Here is a 19713-nt window from a genome sequence, read left to right on the forward strand (position 1 = left end):
CATCCTCCCTGCTTAAACTGCTTGAAGGTGTCTCAGGTTACTGGCAGTTGAAGATCTGTGCCAGAACCTCCCCACACTTGCATCTCTGCCTCTGCAGCTCTGGTCAGATGAACAATTTTCTTAATTGACTGAATGCAATTTATCAGAGGACACCTCAGGACAAGAAACCAGAGTGGCACCTCACCTAAGACTTATCTAGCTGCTCCATTCAACAGTATCAGATTTGATGAGACATTCTGAAAATCCAGTTAGGGTAGCAGTCAATGTTCTGGCCATGTCTTAAAAACCTGTTTACTGCTGCTGTGCTCTTCACACTGAAAACAGAGTTAGATTTATGCAATAAACGAATGTTTTCAGTTCTTGAGGTGAAAAAGTTAAAAAAAAAAAAAAAAAAAAAAACCAAAACCTGTTATAATTAAGGTATTAACTGTTAGAATAAAGTTGGATCAAATTTAATCTCAGATTGTTATTTTAAAATTAAAAACTCAAACACTTTACTTAGAAAATACTGAAAAAGCCTTCCAGTTTTCATAACTTCCTCCAGTTTGCATGTACAGCTGAAAACAATCTACTCTAATTCTAGAGGAATTCAGCAGGAATCCAGAATCCCAGTACTGCAACTTCTGCAAGCAGCTTTTTGTTTGGTTCTAAAACATAAAACACTATTTACTGAAGAATAACCCACATAGAATATCTGGTATAGTATTCAGAATGAGTTTTATTGTGGTGCTTAACAAGGCTGTGGAAACTCATGGCATGCTCAGAGTGAAAAAACACACTGGCATTCTGCAGACATGGTTCCTTTAGAGAGCTGGCTTGTGAGGACAAAAATGGGTGCACAAACACTGCCAAGATCTGTTCCCTGATCTTCCCAGGCACAGAGGTGAGGCTGACAAGTCAGTAGTTTCCAGGGTGCTCCTTTCTACCCCTTTAAAAAATGGATGCAATGTTTCCCCTTATCCAGTCACCAGGGATTTCACCTGCCTGCCATGACTTTTCAAATATCATGGAGAATATGTCACAAAACAGGCAATAAAACTTTTTTTCTCCACTAAGGAAACCAACCAGATGCAGTACATGGGAAATATACATACAGTATACATACTCTTCTTGCTCTGAGAACTGGAATTTAAGCAGTGGAAAAGCCAACAGAGGAAGAGAAGGAGAGGAGGAGAAGGTAGCCTTGAAGGTTCCCTGTTCTTTTCCCACATTGACAGCACAGGTCTATAGTTAAAAATTAGCTTCTGAGCATTCCTGAATGGATTTGGACAACTTCCACAGTTACCAGTAATAAGGACAAAAGAAATAATTAGGCTTGCCTGATTTCTACATAATCTTGTGTACAGCGTTTATTCCCTTCCAAGGTGAAGTCGGTGAAGTTCAGAACAATCTGTCTGTTTATTTCCACGGTGATGGTGTAGATGCACTCTATCTGGATAGGGTAGTTATTGGGATAGTTTGGAGATGTTAGCACACCAGTTTCAGTACTGTAGTTGTGTGAGCACACTTTGAAAAGAAAAGAAGTAAGTACATATTAATTTAATATGTATCTTAAATTAACAGGAAATTTCTATTTCCAACAGACAGAAGAGCAAACATCCTGTGCTCCTGTGCATTATAACTCTTCCTGGACACATCTTACTGCTGAATGTCATCACTATAAACTAAAACCAGAGTACAGCTGTTTATATGGATTTCTTATATTTCAGTTGATTTGTTCAGCTTTTACCAGAACACTGTGTCTAAATAGGCAATGTAAGAGTAGTCTCAGCTGCCTAAATTGGCTTTGACTTAAAACCCAGGTAAGCAGAGAAAAAGGGGTGTCTTGACCAACACAAAAAAAATACACATAAAATTGTGGGGTGGATCTGATGACCCTGGAGACTCATTCTAATCTTCCATTCCCCTGCTGCAGGTTCTACAGGTTGTAAATATAAGAAACGAAAGTAGATTTCTTAAATACTATCTATCAAATAAGCAGGATCGGACTAATTATCAAATACAACTGAAAAAGCAAGAAAAATATGATTATACTCATTTTAAGCTGGTTGGCACAGATCTCTGAAATCTTTCTCACAGAGCACAGCTGCATTTTAGTAAAACTTGTGCTTAACACTTCAATATGCATAATAACTTGGGGGAGAGAATGAAGTTACAGTTCAGGCCCTCCATGTCCAAGGTTGGTCATTTCCATGTCTATTCTCCATCCATTCTAACTATTAAAATGTTTTTGCTCTTATAGGTGTCTTTGTAATGGTATATTTCTGCATTCTTGGTCATCTGGAAGGCCTCTGTTGAAAATGTTTTCTGTGAGATAAATAGCCCCAAAGCTAGTTACCAGACTCAAGTTCCTAATTCCTCACAAGGAGAAGAAAGAATTATGACACAGAAAGAGGTCAATAATTTTCTGCCATTGGGTTGTACTTTGGTATAGACAAGTCAAAAAGGTTTCATGCCCTAGTTTACCTAAAATTATGATCTATTAAATCCTTGGATCTAGGATTTTAGTCATTTGTGTGCTCCATCACAGATACACTCTAATGTATGTGTATAACAATTAGGGTAGTCCTGGTTGTCTTAAAAAGCTTGTGATGCTTTAGAAATCCTTATAATTCCCTTGCTGTACTGCCAGCTGCTGTGGTGTTTCATGACACGTAGGGCTCCTCACCAAACCCCAGATCCTTAAGTCAGTTAATTTCTTGAGTAACCTGCCTGCAGGGTTAGAAATCTGACCCAAGTTTTTTCCCAACAGCTCACTACACAAATGCAAAATTAAAATGAAAATGTGCTTATTAGATTACTTATTTTTAACTAATTATTTCTTCCTGATTTTGGAAAGGTAAGTGCCTGACCCATGCACACATAGTGGTTAGAGCTGTTGCAATACTGCTGTTCCTTATCCACTCAGAGGCTGAGACCATGAATACTAGCTTTCAGCCTGGAGAATATTACCATTGATGTACTAGATAAGGGTCTTTAGGGTAAAATGAGTAACATAGAAGCCATGATATTTTTATCAGCCCCTTTAAGAACAATTTCCACAAAATTGTCCAGGATCCCTCCCTCACCATTTTGCTTTCTTGGGGACAATCCATACAGAAACTCATATGCCACGTGTGTTGTTTTAAACTGGATGCTGTATATTGCTCTACGCTTCACATAAGAATCTTCTTTATGAGCTAAGGGATAAATACAGAAGGTGGAACAACGACTGACTGAGAAATGTCAGACTTCTGACTACAGTGAAATAAATCCAAGTGTAGACAGAGCATACGCTGCTATGAGGATTAGGAAAAGCATAATGAACCCATGGTTTTTGACAGCCAACTCTCTTCCAGTAACTGGATTCATCCATTATGTTCTACTCTCACCAGGAAAGCTGACACTCCCCTTTTTCACTCACCTTACTAACACAGCATTTGGGAGTGTGCTTGGGCAGTAATAGCTCTTCTAGTGAAAACTGTTAGCAAAGTTAGCAGAAAAAAGTACTTTGACTCGTTTGCCAAAGTTCAGAATGCAGTCTAATGCCGTAATGTGATTATTATATGCTTGGAAAAAAATGAATTCAGTTTAGTTTGAAGACATTTACCACAGCTCATGAAAAGCAGAAAGAGGTGGCAACTGTCAAGGACCATCACACATCTTGCTTTGCCAGTGTGTGAAGTTTTGAAAGCTATCCAGTCTGCTTCTTGGTTTTGATACTGACTGTGCATGCTCTTCTGAAAACAAATGCCATAAATGGCAGTAACTCACTGTAATAGCCAACAGTGGAGAAAAATGCCAGGTTTTGTATCACTCACTTGTGTAATCATGCATACTGCAGAAAACTATATCCATGATTTTTCCCATAAGCTGCCACAAATCTAATTAATCCAAAATAAAACTACAGTTTAGTATGTAAAGTGGGAGTTTTCTTTCCATCTCTCTGCCAAAGGAAAACTGGGATCCCTAACAATTAGATCTTCATGTAATATTATGCACCTTTAGAAAGAAAAAGGAAGAAAATAGCACATGAAGTATACGCCTTCCCACAGGCAATGGAAAAGCACATCTGCACTTCAGGGCATTCTGTTACTGCTTCTGGCAGATACTAACAGGCTTAAGAAAGCACACAAAGGTCCTTTGTAGCATTTCAGATCCAAACTCCTTGGAAACACTGGGTACAGCTGTTCAAAAAGCATATCTGACCCTCTTCTGCTATTTTACACATTAACACCCATACTATAGAGTCATATACACACAGACAGGTATAAATAGGCAGACTAATGCCCTGGTCAAACATAACCAAGTTACAGTGGCCTAGCAAGCAGTCAATGGCCAGGTGATTGAGCTTTTTTCCTGAGACTTGGGATGAGCTGAGTAGATGTCCAAGATGCATGCAGGACTTCCACTTTTTCTTCTGTCTTAGCTCAGGCTCATTCAACTATGCCCTGTATCTCTGTGCACACATATTTATCAGACATTACTTTCCATTCTTGTCATTGCCCATTCAGATGAAGAGAAAAGCGAGGCAACATCCTCCCGATAATTACAGGGTTCGGTCAACAAGGTGGCAACTGTGATCTCAACTTGTACTCTGTGTCAATAAGTTAACAAATTTGTACATTGCTTTCAGGTGCATTTTAAAGCTCATGGGTTCACAAATGTTTTTCTGTCTTTCCTCATCCTTCTCAAAGTCTGACTTCTCCAATCAGTCACTGTCAGCTAACATACACCACACAATTAAGCTATTTAAAATCAAGTTACCCCTCTTGGGGAAATAATAGCAATCGCAACTCAGGATGAAAAGGAGGAAAAATCTAATCTTTCACCAAAGCCAAAGAAAGACCCTAAATAAAAACTCTATCAACAAGGCAGCCTGTTAAGAACCTTGCTAAGGCTGAATTTGCTCAGCAGAAAGGATGAAATGAAGCCCCTTTAATGAAACAAACAAATGAAAGAAAAAAAGAAAAAAATATTCCACCCAAAACCTTAATTCAAAGTAAAACAAATAAATTCCCAATTACTTGTTGAGGGGAAGAAGTTGAGGACAATAAAACACATACACTGACTCAAGTGCTATTATTATTAGAAAATTGTGGCCTGGATCTTTCAAGACCCTGAGCCCTTTCAAAGATTTTTCAGTAACTCTACATGGATTGTTTGTGGTGTGGCCAGCCAAGATGGGCAAAGGAAAAGCCTAAAATCTATCTAACTTAACACTTAGGTGGCTGTTGTGATATTCATCTACCTGGTATTTGAGACTTGGACTCTAGGAAATAACTCAGAATATTACCTTCTTTTCTATGTGACTTTCCCCTTTAAAAGACAGACAGAGAACAACTAAGCATTTGAGGCACAGATAATTTCAGTGGGCAATATACACTTAAACAACTGTGTATCACATGGGCATGTTTACTGAAGGATTCCATTTGTATTGCTGCCATACAAGCTATGCACGGCTACTACTTGGCAGAGTGTTAAAACAACTATTTGCACTTCATGGATGATGGCCATGGCTGTATCTTGAGACATTCAAATTTTTTGCCAGAAAATAGAGCTTTGTCATTATTTTTAGGCTAGTTTTCAACTAATTAATGTATCACAGATAAACTATCCTAACAAAAACTGTTTGCTAAGATGCAGGGAGAAAAAAATCTGTTTTACATAATAATACTTTTTCACTCCTACTTATCCTTCTTTTTTAACTCCTATTTTTTCATTCCCTTAAATAATCTTGTCAATTTTGTCAACAGTTCATTCTCTGTAAAATAACCCTAGGCAAAAGCCTATTGAAATATCTAATATGAACCAGAACAGCTTTGACCAGTTCTGATACTGGTTACACTCTAGCTGCCTAAGAAACCATAGCTCAAAAATATGAAAGAGTCTTACTGCACAAGAAACATTATTAGTACCATATTTTCCTTAGCAGAAAAATGAAAATAGGCAGCAGATGTAAAGAAAAAAACCCCACCTCTATATAGCTTTGGTAAATCTCTCAGATATGATTATGTTCAGCAAATTGCTACCTTAGTGTAACTGGATATATGTAAGATGAACACCGGGCCTAAACATCTCTCGGTGGGAAAACTAAACTTGATATGATTTCAGGGAAGTGGGGAGTTTCTTCTCACAGCAAAGTCCACATACACACATCTGCTTGCTTTCTCTCAGGCCATAGAAGCTTCAAAACACTTTATTCTTAATTAAAAACAAACAAATGTTAGCAGTCCAGTATTTATGACAACTTCATAATACTGCTATGCTTGTGCTGAGACCAAAAGAAACAAACCTCTGCAAAGAAAATAGATCATAGTTTCAACCTCTCCATAAGTTTATTACTCTCAGTTTCAGTAGTTACCTGCTTCTTTGCCATACTTATACAAACTACAGTGGTTGAAATGAAAAAGCATTTATTCTAGAGATCATAGTTCTAGGTTTAAGTGAGAGTAATTGAGAGTTAGACCTGTTTAACTGAAGAATAGTAGAGATATATGTGTCAATTATGGGAAAAGAAAATCACGCCTGTTGTTTAGAGTTTGGATAAAGGTGTTATATAGTTCTAATTTCATATAAACACTTCATACAGTTTCTAGTTGTTGACAACACTAAAGAGAAAAGACTTGCATTTTTAAGGCACAGTTTGAAACCATTCCAGGGACAGGGTTGATGCAGCTAGAACCTTGCATCATGCATACAGCATTGTTTTGGATAAAAGATGAGAAAATCCAGCCACCACGGTGGTGCTAAAGGAGGGGAATATGGAAGAGAGGAGGCAGAGCAGCAAAGCTGGACAGCACTGAGGTAACTAACAACCAGAGAAACAGATGAGTTACACAGAGACAGAAATAGAGATTAATATTGAGTAAAGAATATTTTGATCTTGATGAGCTGTGAGAAGAGCTGCTACAAGAACAGTTAGAAAGGAACCAAACCTACCCATGAAATATTAATCTGAAGTAAAAAGAAAAATATCTCATATTTGCAGAAGTTAGTTTGCACCTGCAAAAACAAGATCATAAAAGATTTTATAAGGCTGTCAATTTCACAATTTCCCACAAGTAAGAACTCAGGTTTTAAACTACAGAGTCTTTCTTGGAAAGATTTTTTAAAAGTAGAACTTGGGGTTTGGCCTATTACTTTCTAACCAACAGAAACTTCCTCCTTGGAATAGTTCTCATTAAATCTTAATTGTTTTTACTGGCTTTTTGGTTTTCATGCCAGATAACTCAATGAATGAATGCAGCTGAGAAAATTGATTACTTGGATTTGTAAGTTATCTGACAGTGAATAAACACATAGTGGCAAAATCTGTACCACTCTCACCTACACACATGCTTGAGAGTTTAAATAATAGCCAGATTTTCCAAGGTGTCACCAAGAAAGCTGTTATATTTCACAAGGCAGAAACTGGAAATTTTTCTGATTTTAAACAGGTTGGAGAAACTCAGAAAGTAGGAAAAAATAAATTATTGAAGAAACTAAGGGCAAACAAGGAGCAGCTGTTGGTAGTTTATGGCTGCATAGATAAGTAGGACGAATTTCGGGTATTCATCTAATAAATCGCTCATAGTCTGCACTCATACACACAAACCACCTAGAAACGGATTAATGATGAATGCACAAGTAACCCAGCTACTTTTTTTTTTTCATTGTCTTACTCTGTGTCTTCTGCAGTTTAATTCTGCTTAAAACTTGTCCCTCTTTTACTACAGATCTGCGTGCAGCAATAAAAAAGATAATAAAAGATCTGAGTGGAGCAATAGCAGACCCATGGCTATTGGGTCTATGAAACTGGCAGTTACAGTCTTTTCCCAAGAGGTTGCTTTTTCAAGTGCAGAGAACTAAGGAAATGAATGGCCCTTTTTCTCTTCAGTAGTTTTTTTCCTCTTAAAAGGCAATACTCAGAACAGATTTAAGACATAACAGGAGCCTTGAACTCTGGTGGAGATAGTATCATGGCACTCTGTTGTAATGAAAAGAAAGACAGCTTGTGCTTTCGGGTTATTTTTCTGCTTTATCAAATTTCATCCTATATGACCTTTTCTGCCTATCATCAATATTGAATCTTAATAGCGACTGAATTAATTTTATGGCACCTGAGAGTCTCCCACACAAGTGAGTTGTCCACAGTAGCAAAGCTTCCTAGATCACACATACTCAGCTCAGAATGGACAAAGCAAATTTAGAAAATATTTTGCCTAAATAATTAATGTAGTTCTGCCATGTCAGCTCTTACTGGCTTTTTAAAGAAAACAGCAGTTTTGCTCATAGAAACTGCTTTCTGCTTTTCTAAGGAGGAAAAAGCTTGTGAATAAAGCAGAATAAATAAGAAAGGGTAGAAGAGGCATCAAGCAGTCCTCTGTTAACACAGAAAATAATGTTTCTGCTTCACATAGAGGTTATTTACAGTGACAGATGAAAACGTTTAATTTGCATAACGAACAGACTGACATATTACCTTTTGATGCATCCAGGGAGATATAATTAGCTGAAAACCCCTCAGATGCAACGCTGTGATCGATCACGAAGTACAACGTCATGATGTTGCCGCCACTAGTGAGCGATGGTGGAATTGATCTTCCACAGTACCTGCAGCAAAAATATGCCCCAGATCGAATAGCAGTACTTTATGAAACATCTGTATTACTGGAAGGGGACTCAGCTTTCCTGGGAAGTTTGAACAGCTACACATACACAAATTTCTCCTTTGTATGACACAGATCCCAGCCATATACCCTGTGTCATGGGACTAAATAGCACATGTACGAGCAAGGGTACAAGTCTAACCTATGGCAAAATCAGAGAAGAAACAGTTCATCAAGTTGCCAAACTCATTGAAATTATTCTACGCCATACCTACAACATATTCTCTTCTTTTGTAGGAGTCAGAGTGGCTGGCCAAAGACTAAGTGTGCAAAAGACTCTCCATTATAAGAGTCGTTTACTTCTTATTTTCCAAAATACTGCCATGTCAGCCAACTACTTTACAGTCTGTAGCTGCATCTGAATATTACTCCCAAGTAGTACAGATGTTCTTGACTTCTAGGGTGGCAAGAAAACCCTGTGTATACCCCAACTGGAGAATGGGAAAAAAAGAAAAGATTCTTCTCTAAGAGAAAATCATACATCAGGAGAAAGTGAAAACAAATTCCTATAAAACGCAGATTTTGGTTTAGATTTTGCTGAGATCCAAGTGCACAATCTTCTAATAATCTTTCTTTCACGTCTGCAAGTGTTTCACAACACATCTTTCCTTGGGCACAGATATATTAATGCTTATGAATTTATTTCCCCTAAATCAAAATGTTAATGGCACGGACAATGCCAGATATTGAAACCTGTCCTTAAAAAAGCTGCCCTTTTGACGCAAGTTAGTTTCAGTATAATATTTAATAAATGTTCTTCTCATTCCATGATCAAAGAAGGCAAGCTGCTTTGACCTTGGATGTCAAGACCTACAGAACAGTGCTCACTCTACAGTAATTCAGCTCAGTAGGCTAACGGACATATTCACCTTCCCAATATTTCAGCAGTGATGTTGTCATATATTTCAAGATATTCACTTCTGCAATCATAATCAAACACCAAGTTAAAAGAAGTGAAAGTCAGGCGGATAAGGTAGCTGGGCTCAATGTTGATGATCCAGGTACAGTTAATACCATGTGGGTAGACATCTGGATGACTAGGACTTGTAATGGTTCCTTCCGGTTCAGTAAGCATCTCTCCACATACTGTAGAGATTTAAAATATCAGGTTAAATGACACGTTTATAAAAAAGTTAGGCACTTACAAAATTTTTTCTCTTTCTAAAATTTCATAGTCTTTTTTTTTTCCTCGAAGCATACCACACAGTAATTGACTCACAGTTTATCTCCCATCACACCATCATAAAACTTGATGGCCAGCTGTTTTCAGTGTACAGGAAAATCTGGTGAGTCCCAACATGCTACTCAGAAAACAATAAAAAAAAATCCTTACCTGTATCTAATGGCCAGTACTCGGCTCTGAAGCCAAGGTTGGAAAAAGAGGAAGCTCTGAATTTGATATAGAGATTGTTCCGTGTAGATTGCACTCTAGATGGTACAGCTGTACCACAATATTTTTCCAAAAGAGGAGCATCTATGCTGTTACCATCTCTGACCTGAAGAACAATGCATTAAAAAATCCCATACAAACTTCTATCATATTGAAGTTTTAAGCATAAATGAATTCATAAGAACCATATGAAGGAGACCCTTAGTAAGTCAAATCGTACGCTTTCCTCAGCATGGATTCTACTATACGCACATACAATGCAACCTTATGACTGCCAGAGAAGCACTCTCCCACACAAAGCATGTCACATGAATAAAAGCTGAGATCTTATACCATCAACAGTAAGCAGTACATAAACCTCCAAAACCAGGTCTGTCTATTTAAAAACACCCGATACTTGTCTCTGATTATGAAACTGGTCATGCGATCTTCAGAGAACGAAGAAAAGGTTTAGGATCCTGGAACCTGGAAGAGCTTCTATAACTGCTGGAAGAAGTGCTTGCCTGTCAAGCAGTTCAGGTTTGGTGGAAAGGACTATGAGAATGGATATACAGATAGCAATCTATCTACCATTCATAGTATATGTGTATTATTCTTTACCTCAATGTAGTCAGAGTCACAGGTGGTTGTATTTCGAATGTCAAAGTCAATAAAGTTAAGAATCACCACTTTGCTAGCTGGCTGGGAGATGATCCACTCACAGGTCTTTGGGTGAGGGGACATCCTGGGGTAGTAAGGTGAATGGATGGTGCCTGTTCCAGACAAGGAGCCTCCACAGGCTGCCAAGAGACACCAAGAATAAGTACTTGTGAAGAATAGTTTCAAGGAACGTATAACGTGATGTCTATAAATATCACTATGAAATTAGACGAAAACCACCTCTAAAAACCTATCTTCTCACAGCATCTACTACCTATCATCCAACTAGTATTAAAATGTATTTAAAATAACATATTGCTACATGTATAGCATAAACATGTATCTACAGATACCATCAATCAAACCGTCCCATGAGAACTAACGGATTTGACTCATTTCTTTCAAAAACACAGATAGATTTGCTGGTGATTAAGAACTGAAATATAGGAAGATATAAAGTAAAAAATGTTTAGTCAGAATTATAGCTCTATCATCTTTGGTATGCTAGCAGTAAGTGATTTATTATTAATAGAAGCAATGAGGGGTGCACTTCCCAGCAAGCATGCTAGGAGTGCCTACAACAGACCTACTTCAGACATCATCTTAGCATTTCCAAAAGTAACAATAAATAAATAAATTGACCCTATTTTTTTCTTTTCTTTCTTTTGAATTCTGTCTTAAACCCATCATATGGATAATATAGCACTGAAATGGCTGAAAATGTCCAAATTACAGATCAGTTCATTGTGCAAGTCACCAGTTCCTCTTACCAACTTGATAAATGGCCCTGAAGCTAGCCCTTTGCACAGAAGCGTTAGACTTGAACTTGATCCAGAGACTGTTGCCAGTAGAAGTGATTGGAGACATGAGTGTACTATGACAGAATCTGCTAATAAGAGAAGACATCTCATTGTCACCATCTCGAACCTAGTCATCGAAAATAAAAAAAGAAAAACATCAGACCAGAAAAGCATTGGGATCTGATAAGCAGACAAAATTATAATCCCACTAAGGATCCTAAACAACAAAAGGAGTAACTAGTTTACTTATTTATGAGAGAGAAAAAGAACCATCGTAGTAATTGGCATAAGAACAAGATTTACAAGAGCTCAAAAGAAAGATTGGATGATCAGCACAGAAGACATACACGTTACTATCACAGGACACAAAGATGAAACGGGTCTTCTCTGTGAACCACAGCTTTAACACTATTTGCTGCCAAAAGTGACCCCTTTAGCATGAAAGTGACAGGTAAAGTGCTCACCAGTGATAGCTATGAAAATTTTGCCAGCACTAAAATCTGCTAGAAAAAAAAAAGGGGGGTGGGGGGGGTGCTATTTGTGATTTTCTTGTTTTGGCCATGAAGCTTCTAGTGATTTTTCAATGTCACTTCTCCAGAACAAGGACATGTCCAGTCATACCCTTACAGCGATGCAGCCAGACAGCCCACTTAGAGGAGATGCAACACTGAGTTCCCAAAGCAGTAAAGAGGTATACTGACATCTTTCTATTACTTTATCTGAAGGGTCCAATGCATAATAATGGTAATGAAGGGAATCACTTCCAGCTTTTACCTTCTGCCCTGCCATTCTACTGACCTCGATCAATTTGCTAATCAAAGGAGAGAAATGTATCTTATGTGTTTTCCCAGAAGTTGATTATAAAACTTGATTATCAAGGGTACTAGAAGAGAAAGAGGCATTTGCATATCTGAACTTCAGGCCCTGAACCCACAGACTGTAAGAATAGGTGCATCCAAGGGACCAGGCAAAGCACTGGTATAGCCAAGGAGTATTGAACACTCTCTGAGGTGCCCATCTAATTCCAAGAGGGCAGCCAACAAGATGAAGTCCGAAAAAACAGGTCCTCTGCTATTTACCCAAGCAAATAAGTGCTTTTTTTCCTCCCAAAGATTCTCTTAAAAATAAACCAGCTTTTTTCTGCTGTAAAAGTGGTGGTAGCACATGGAGCTGGAGCCGCTTTTAAATGCACCTATGTGCTATTCATCCAAAAAAAAATCATTCCAGTGAAAGCACTGCCAAAGACAGAGACATCCAGTTTTCAGGGCCCCTCTCATCACCTCTTTCCTCAGCTGTATTCCTCCATAGGATGAAAGAAGTCAGGGAAGCCTGTGGTGAGCAGGTGGCAGTGGCAGGCCTGCTTGCCCAGCTTTGGCAATCTCAAGCTGGTGAGACGGCTTTCTGACTAACAGATGTATTTAATTTCCCTGGAACTTGAGTTTAAGGTGACAGAATTATTCTGATTTACAGCGCAGCAACTGAGATCAGAATTTGTGACGGAATACTTAGAAAACCTTTGGACAGCAGTGAAATTTTCCATAACTATGGTTCGCAGGAGTTTATATTTTTTTTCTTGAGCTAATTCTCCTTACATTTTTGGTTTATAAAGCCCAGTGAGTAGTGTTAAAAATAACAGGCTCATTAAAGTATGTCAGTAATGTCTCTTATTGCCAGCTAGAAGAATGGCATGGAAAAGAAGCTGTCTTGGCTAACACCTTACTTCTGCAGCACCATGCCTCAGTCTTTCTTAGATAAGTTTTATTGTCTCTAGTTTCTTATTGCAGATCCCTGCTCCCAGGCCGTTCCTTCCTTAGTAAGAGACTAAACATCCCTCCCTAAGCAAGTGGCCGTGAGCTGTGTCTGGTCCCTGTGGAAACTCTGAAGGTTTCCTGGTATCACCAGGGAAGGGAAAAATCTGCGCCTTTTCAAAATGACAAAACAGTTGTCAGAGAGTGACTTTTAAAGTACCTTAAGCACCAAAAAGCTACCTCCCTAACTGAACTTCATTACAAAAAGCACGTACGTGGAAAATCAGGCCTTGATAAAAGAACTCAGTGCTTTAGTGACACCGACCTTGTCAGAAAATGTCGGTCCTGTTTCTTTGCTCTGGGCTGAGCCACTGAGTGAGAGGGCAGGAAGAAGAGAAGGGCAGAAACACAGGGACACTGAACGGCTTGTGACTGATCCGCAAACAGTGAGGTAAATGCCTTGCTGAACTAATACAAACCAATTGCATTCAACAGAAACGGTTTTGTCTCTCTGGCTGCTGTGAATTTAGCTGCTGTTCTGCCAGCAATTAGGCAAGAGGAGTACTAGGCCAAACAAACAAAAGCTGTCTGTTTTCATTAAACACACTTCCCCTCTCATTCCAGAAATTAATTACACTTCATTCCAACCAAAGTCTCTGCACTGGAGGAGGAGGGAAGGGAACGATGTCAGCACAGTAACATCTTTTAAAAACAGATTAAGTACATGGAGCTCACAGGAGCCTATTCCTGACTTGATCAAGAAGAGATTAAACACAAAACCAAACCTGCACTGCCACTTAACTGTGTAGCCAGCAGTGTGGGACCCAGCTCTGCTCTGGGCTGCGGGGTTTTCTTTTAGAGCACAGGTCTGGTGAGGAACAGCTGAGGGAACTGAGGTTGATTAGCGCAGAGAACAGAAGGCTCAGGGTGGACCTTATCACTCTCTACAGCTACCTGAAAGGAGGATGGACAGAGGAGGTGGCTGGTTTCCTCTCTCAAGTAACAAGCGATAGGACGAGAGGTGAGAGCCTCAAGCTGTGTCTGGGGAAATTTAGACTGGATATCAGGAAAAATTCTTCGCTGAAAGAGTAGTCAGGTATTGGAACAGGCTGCCCAGGGAAGTGGTGGAATCACGATCCCTGGAAATGAAAAAACATGTAGATGGGGACCCTAGTGACATGGTTTAGGGGTGGACTTAGCAGTTGTGGGGTAACAGTTGGACTTGATCTTAAAGGTCTTTTCCAACCTAGTTGAGTATATGATTCTATGATTCTCCTACCTGCTTCCGTTGTGGCAGCACCTTCACTAACAGTTTTACTTCTGTTTACCTATGTGTGGTACAGCCACAGCTTTATATGAGCAGGAGTACCCAGCAGTCATTCCATATAGGATGAGGTATTATGACAGTATGGAGAAATACAGGTACGACAACAGACATTGACAGCTTTGAGTCGGGCCACAGACAAGAGGAGAAGAGGGACAGGATGACAGGAGGAGGGTCACAGGCTACCAACATAGAGCCTGTCAGGCCCCAGAGGCACCATCAGGACTCACTGTCACATCCTTGCCTCCCCCAGGACCCCCACACCCTGCCCAAGGCCAGGACCTCATGTTGACCCCCCAGGGCCACGAGTCCTCACCCCAGCGACACTGCAGCAGGGAAGTCTCCAGCTCCCATAGCCCTTCCTGGCCACGGGCTCTGATAAGCCAGGCTCCTCTGCATGTCCACATACCCATGTGGCCTTGGTCCATGCCATCCCCAGAGAGGCGCCTGATGTCCAGGGCTGTCCTGATCACTGGCCAGGGCAGAGGGCCCTGTTTTGCCTCCCCAGGGAGCCCCCATGGGCCCTGGGAGCCCATGCCAAACCTCTCCTACTATCAGTTAAAGAAGTGCAGACCTGGAACTGGACAAAACTGGATATGGGGATGACATTAAAAAAAAACAACCAAGAAACAAACCAAAGAAACCCAAAAAGGCACCCTATGGTAGCAAATCCAGATATAACATGAAGTTGCAGACCAGTGAAGAGAGAGCTAGGTGTGAAAGCAAACACAAAAATCGCCTCAAGTGGATCCCAGTTAGTATCAACATTTCTATTCTAATTATCACATTTTCCATAGAAACATTCTAACTGTACTATTATTTTTTCTATAATTAGGTTTAGACTGAAAACAATTCTTGAATTAGACTTGTAAGATTTCAATTATGCTAACAATAAACTCCTGGTTTTACATATGCATATATGTACATATGTATGTGTGTGTGTATGTATATGTTTGTATGTATACATACATACATAAATCATGTGCTTCTTTTTTGTGCCAGAACAGGATTTTCTGAATAACATCATGACTCCAGAAAACACTGCATAGTGGCTATGGCATTGTTTCTATTTTCTTGTGTTTGGCATGCACTTAGCAAAGGTCCAAACTCCACCTTAATCATATATAGACAATTAAGAATTACTGTTAACCTAGCCAGATTTTCTTGTTCGCTTGCCTTTGCTTCATTCCAGATGTATAGTCATGCTCTTTTAGCCCTGGTGACTTTTGAACCCAAATAAATTGGTATAGTTAGTCCTTTATTTAACTACACCTATTTCTGTAGTGGCCCTTGGGAAAGAAATGATGCAGCATGGTTTTGTACACACATGTAATCAACCTCTCATATCAACCCATTGAGAGAAGTCACCTCAATATAATTCGATGAACAATCAGTGTGACTCTCCAGCTCCATATGGGTGAAGTTGAGGTATATTTTTTCATCCTCTGGTTGTCGGATAATGTAGATACATTGTCGGTTGCTGTTATAAGGGTTAGGCCAGAAAGGGGATGTGATAACTCCTTCACTGTCTGTGTAATTTCCTCCACAACTTGGATCTGCTATATTAAGAAAAGAATAAATCAGTTCAGATATTCACAAGTATGGTAACTCGTTCAGTTTAGGATGCCTGTGTACAATGGCTGCAAATCAAAGAGGATTTCTGTATTATTAAATAGCAAGTGTTAATTGCATCCATTCATGTGGTGTTGGCTATATCCTGGAAATGTCACAGACCAGCCTTTAGCACTGAATTTTACTTACCAGGAGATGTTGTATAGAGAATGTGAAAGCCTTTATCAGTAACTAAGTCATCAGAGTGAAAGTGAATCCATGCATATGGACCAGTGGTTTGGAGTGGAGGTGGAGTCCCAGTGCTACAGTATTTAACAAGGACAGGGTCTTGTGGAAGAAGACCATCTCGAATCTAGACAGAATGATAAAACAGCATTTAGGATTATCAGATTTGTGCCAACTGTGAACACTACTAACGCTCCTAAAGTTATCTCAGGGGGCCTAGGAGATATTATAGACGGTAAGTGGAGGGAAAGATCATAGGAAGTTTCCTCCAGCCACAGGGGAACCAAGAAATAGACCCACTAGCATAGCTGTGATTGTGTTCCTAGGTGGAGTTTTGTGAAAAGAGAAAGAATCAGGAGATCTGCTGTTGAACTGCTTTCCTGAAATCACGGTCGGCATTGCACAGTTTTGGAGAACATGCTGTTCTAAAACAGCTCCTCATTTCCATGACCGGATACTGGTGAGTTCTGTAACCATTACACTTGACAAAATGCCTTAAGCTCACACATCAAGTCACAGACTGAATCTGTTAATATTAGATTTCTTTCCGTAATAGTTTACCTTAGCATGGTAATACTCTGTGGGCTGACATCTGACATGGAGTTTGGAAACTGAACTTTGTAAGAAAGTGAAAGCTTCCCACCAGGTATTTTGTCTGAATCCCATCACCTTTAGTCACAAGACTTCCACTGACTTCAGTGAAGCAGGCTCTCACCCCCTTTCTGTTATATTGCCTGTATCTGATTGTGCATTGATGGCTGAAATAAGTACAAATGATCATTTCAACCGAGGACTGAATTTTCCCTTCTGTACGTACAAAAGTTTTGAAATACCTTGTTTTGCAATAACATAGCCATAAAATGTTGTCATAATCCACAATTACACTTTACCTCTAAATAGTCATAACTGCAGTTTTCATGGTGTTCTAGGCTTAGTGTGCCAAAAGCAAATGTGATGAAGAGGCCAGGACTGGTTGAGATGGTCCAGAAACAGTTCCTGTTTACAGGATAGTTACCAGGGTATCCTGGAGAGCTGATTGAGCCGTAAGTACCCGTCAACTCACCACCACATTCTAACAGAAAAGCAGAAGAGCACCACGTGTCAGGTCAGATGAGTTCTCCAGTAGTGTCAAAACAAAGTACCACTTGGGATTCAAAATAAATTCAAAACCAAATATCAACCCGAACTAACCAACAAGTTACTTTTTTTTTTAATTTTACAATTAATTCTGCAACTTGGTTATAAAAGCGTAACTGTTCCACATTATGATGGAAATATCTTTAGGAGAATGATCAAAAGCACCGTGTTTGGTATTGTATTTAGAAAATTAATCTAAATTTCTGTACTTCGCACTTAGTGTCCATGTTTTATCCTTTCACAAAACTGTTCTCATTTAAAAAAAAAAAAAAAAAAAAATTAATAATAATTCCAGGCAAAGCTGGTTTATATAGATGTAATCAGAAAAAAATTTGGAGTTTAAATATTTTAAAGTGACATTTCAGCCCCACTCCTTAGTAAAACACTGTCCTACCTCTCCTAATGTTTCCTAATCAGAGGAAGTAAGTAGTTCATTTTGCTTCAAAGCTTCGAAGATGCTAAACTACTAAGCATTTCATCAAACTTACCAGGATCTCGAGATTCCCACTGAACAGTAAAACCTCCAGCTGTAACTGTGTAGTCTGAGTAGAACCAAATATACAGGGAGTTGTGGGAACTGAAAAGCTCTGCAGGAGGTGAGGAGCCACAGTATTTCCCCAGCATGTGCATTGAGGCTGAAGGCCCATCGTGGATTTGAAGGAAGTCAGAGTTACACTCATTACTTGACTCCAGATGGAAGAATGGGAAAGTAATACGCAGAATCTAAGGGGAATTAACAAAACAAGAAAACTCTGGTTTTTTTCATCTGCAGAGACACCCTGTAAAGAGCAGATACATGTGTTCATGCAGCTGTGAGAATCTACAAGCTATGGAGCCATTATGCCATTTCCCGAGAAGTTCCAGTACAGAAGAAGATATTACAGAATCTTAAGCGTCAAAAGGAAAGAATTACAATCAGGAAGTTGTCTGGAAGGAGTATTATTTCTATAAACTAATAATTGAGACCATTTGCCTGTGTTTGTCGTATGTGTGAAATATAGATATGTATCTATTTCAAGCCATGTGAAATGCTTGAAATACAGCATAAAATACATTATTTCAGGTTCTCCATGGAAGTTTTCTCATCAGATAAGTAACATTTCTCATTCCCTCTACAGTTAAAGTATTGTCATGGCAGTTAAAAAAATTAAATTATCCTTTTTTTTTGCACACATAAAACAGTGTCTCCCAAGCCTACTCTGGATACTTAGTGACTTTCACAGCTTTATATATATATATGTTCAGATTCCTCACTGATGTGCTTTAAGATAGCTCTGCTGAAGACAGGAGTGGCTGTCAGGCTTAAAGCTGAGGATAGACATTATAGATCCATATATCCATATATATTATACATATATATAATGCTGTATAAACCACTAGCAACCACTGGTTTATGAAGCTACTTAATTCATTCCATGAAATGCCAAAACCAGATCAAATATTTAGATCTCAAGTAAGAAATCTAAGTGCTAAAGTGTGAAATAACATATTTTATAGTTGTTATTTATACACAAGTAGAACTGTTAGCTGCAGATCAGAATCAGAATGCACATTTGAGTGCAACATTTAAAAATTTATTCAAAATATTTTATTATTTATTCAAATGCTGTTACTACACAAAGCCATTGACAATATGAATTCCACATTTCTGGTGCTCAGAAATCAGAAACATAAAATTTTTGTGGGGTCACTTAGCTCACAAACCAACTGTGGAGCCCAGAAAAGCTTTTCTCATGCAGCTATTCATAGATCACATCATAAACGAATGGCACCTTCTCTAGCTGGTGGCAAGTGAATAAATTCTAACCTTCAGTTGCATAGGAAAAAGCCTGAAAAGGTAACTCAGGCAAATTCTTTAGGTAAGGAGCCTGATGGCTTGTAGGGATCTGAAACTTACTCTTTTTGCAAAGCTATTTATTCTGAGGGGACTGGACGACAATATTGGAATATGTGGCATGAAGATGGTCATGTTTGCTCTGATGAGCTGCAGGGTCCTGCAGAGTGAGGGTTTCTTTAACTTGAGCTCTATTTTACCTTGCTGGAGTTAGTTTGGATAACCCAAGCACAGCTGACTCCACTGCTGTACCGTTGGCTGTTTGGGTTGTTAGGATAACTGAAAGTCCCCCTGGAGCCTGAGAGATATCCTCCACAAACTGCAGAAAAAGACAGAAAATTAAACTAATTAATTTGTGCTATCACTGTACAGACTTGAAAAACCCCCTAACTTTCTAGCTTCATACACATTTAA

At 39.1% G+C, this 19713-nt stretch overlaps 1 protein-coding gene across 1 annotated transcript in view; it reads right to left on the reverse strand.

Annotated features, from left to right (window-relative positions):
• CUBN (cubilin) overlaps positions 1–19713 on the reverse strand; it is a gene marked incomplete at its 5' end in the record, with an annotated part of 147061 nt that overhangs the window by 106858 nt on the left and 20490 nt on the right. Inside the window, 11 exons of the mRNA XM_080609617.1 lie at positions 1320–1506; positions 8444–8574; positions 9500–9716; positions 9964–10126; positions 10621–10799; positions 11430–11586; positions 15900–16090; positions 16293–16455; positions 17219–17400; positions 17954–18188; positions 19500–19618. Coding sequence (XP_080465743.1) covers positions 1320–1506; positions 8444–8574; positions 9500–9716; positions 9964–10126; positions 10621–10799; positions 11430–11586; positions 15900–16090; positions 16293–16455; positions 17219–17400; positions 17954–18188; positions 19500–19618 — 1924 coding nt within the window. The remainder of the gene's footprint in view (positions 1–1319; positions 1507–8443; positions 8575–9499; positions 9717–9963; positions 10127–10620; positions 10800–11429; positions 11587–15899; positions 16091–16292; positions 16456–17218; positions 17401–17953; positions 18189–19499; positions 19619–19713) is intronic.

The sequence above is a fragment of the Psittacula echo genome (assembly GCF_963264785.1).
Source record: "Psittacula echo genome assembly, chromosome: 2".
NCBI lineage: Eukaryota > Metazoa > Chordata > Aves > Psittaciformes > Psittacidae > Psittacula > Psittacula echo.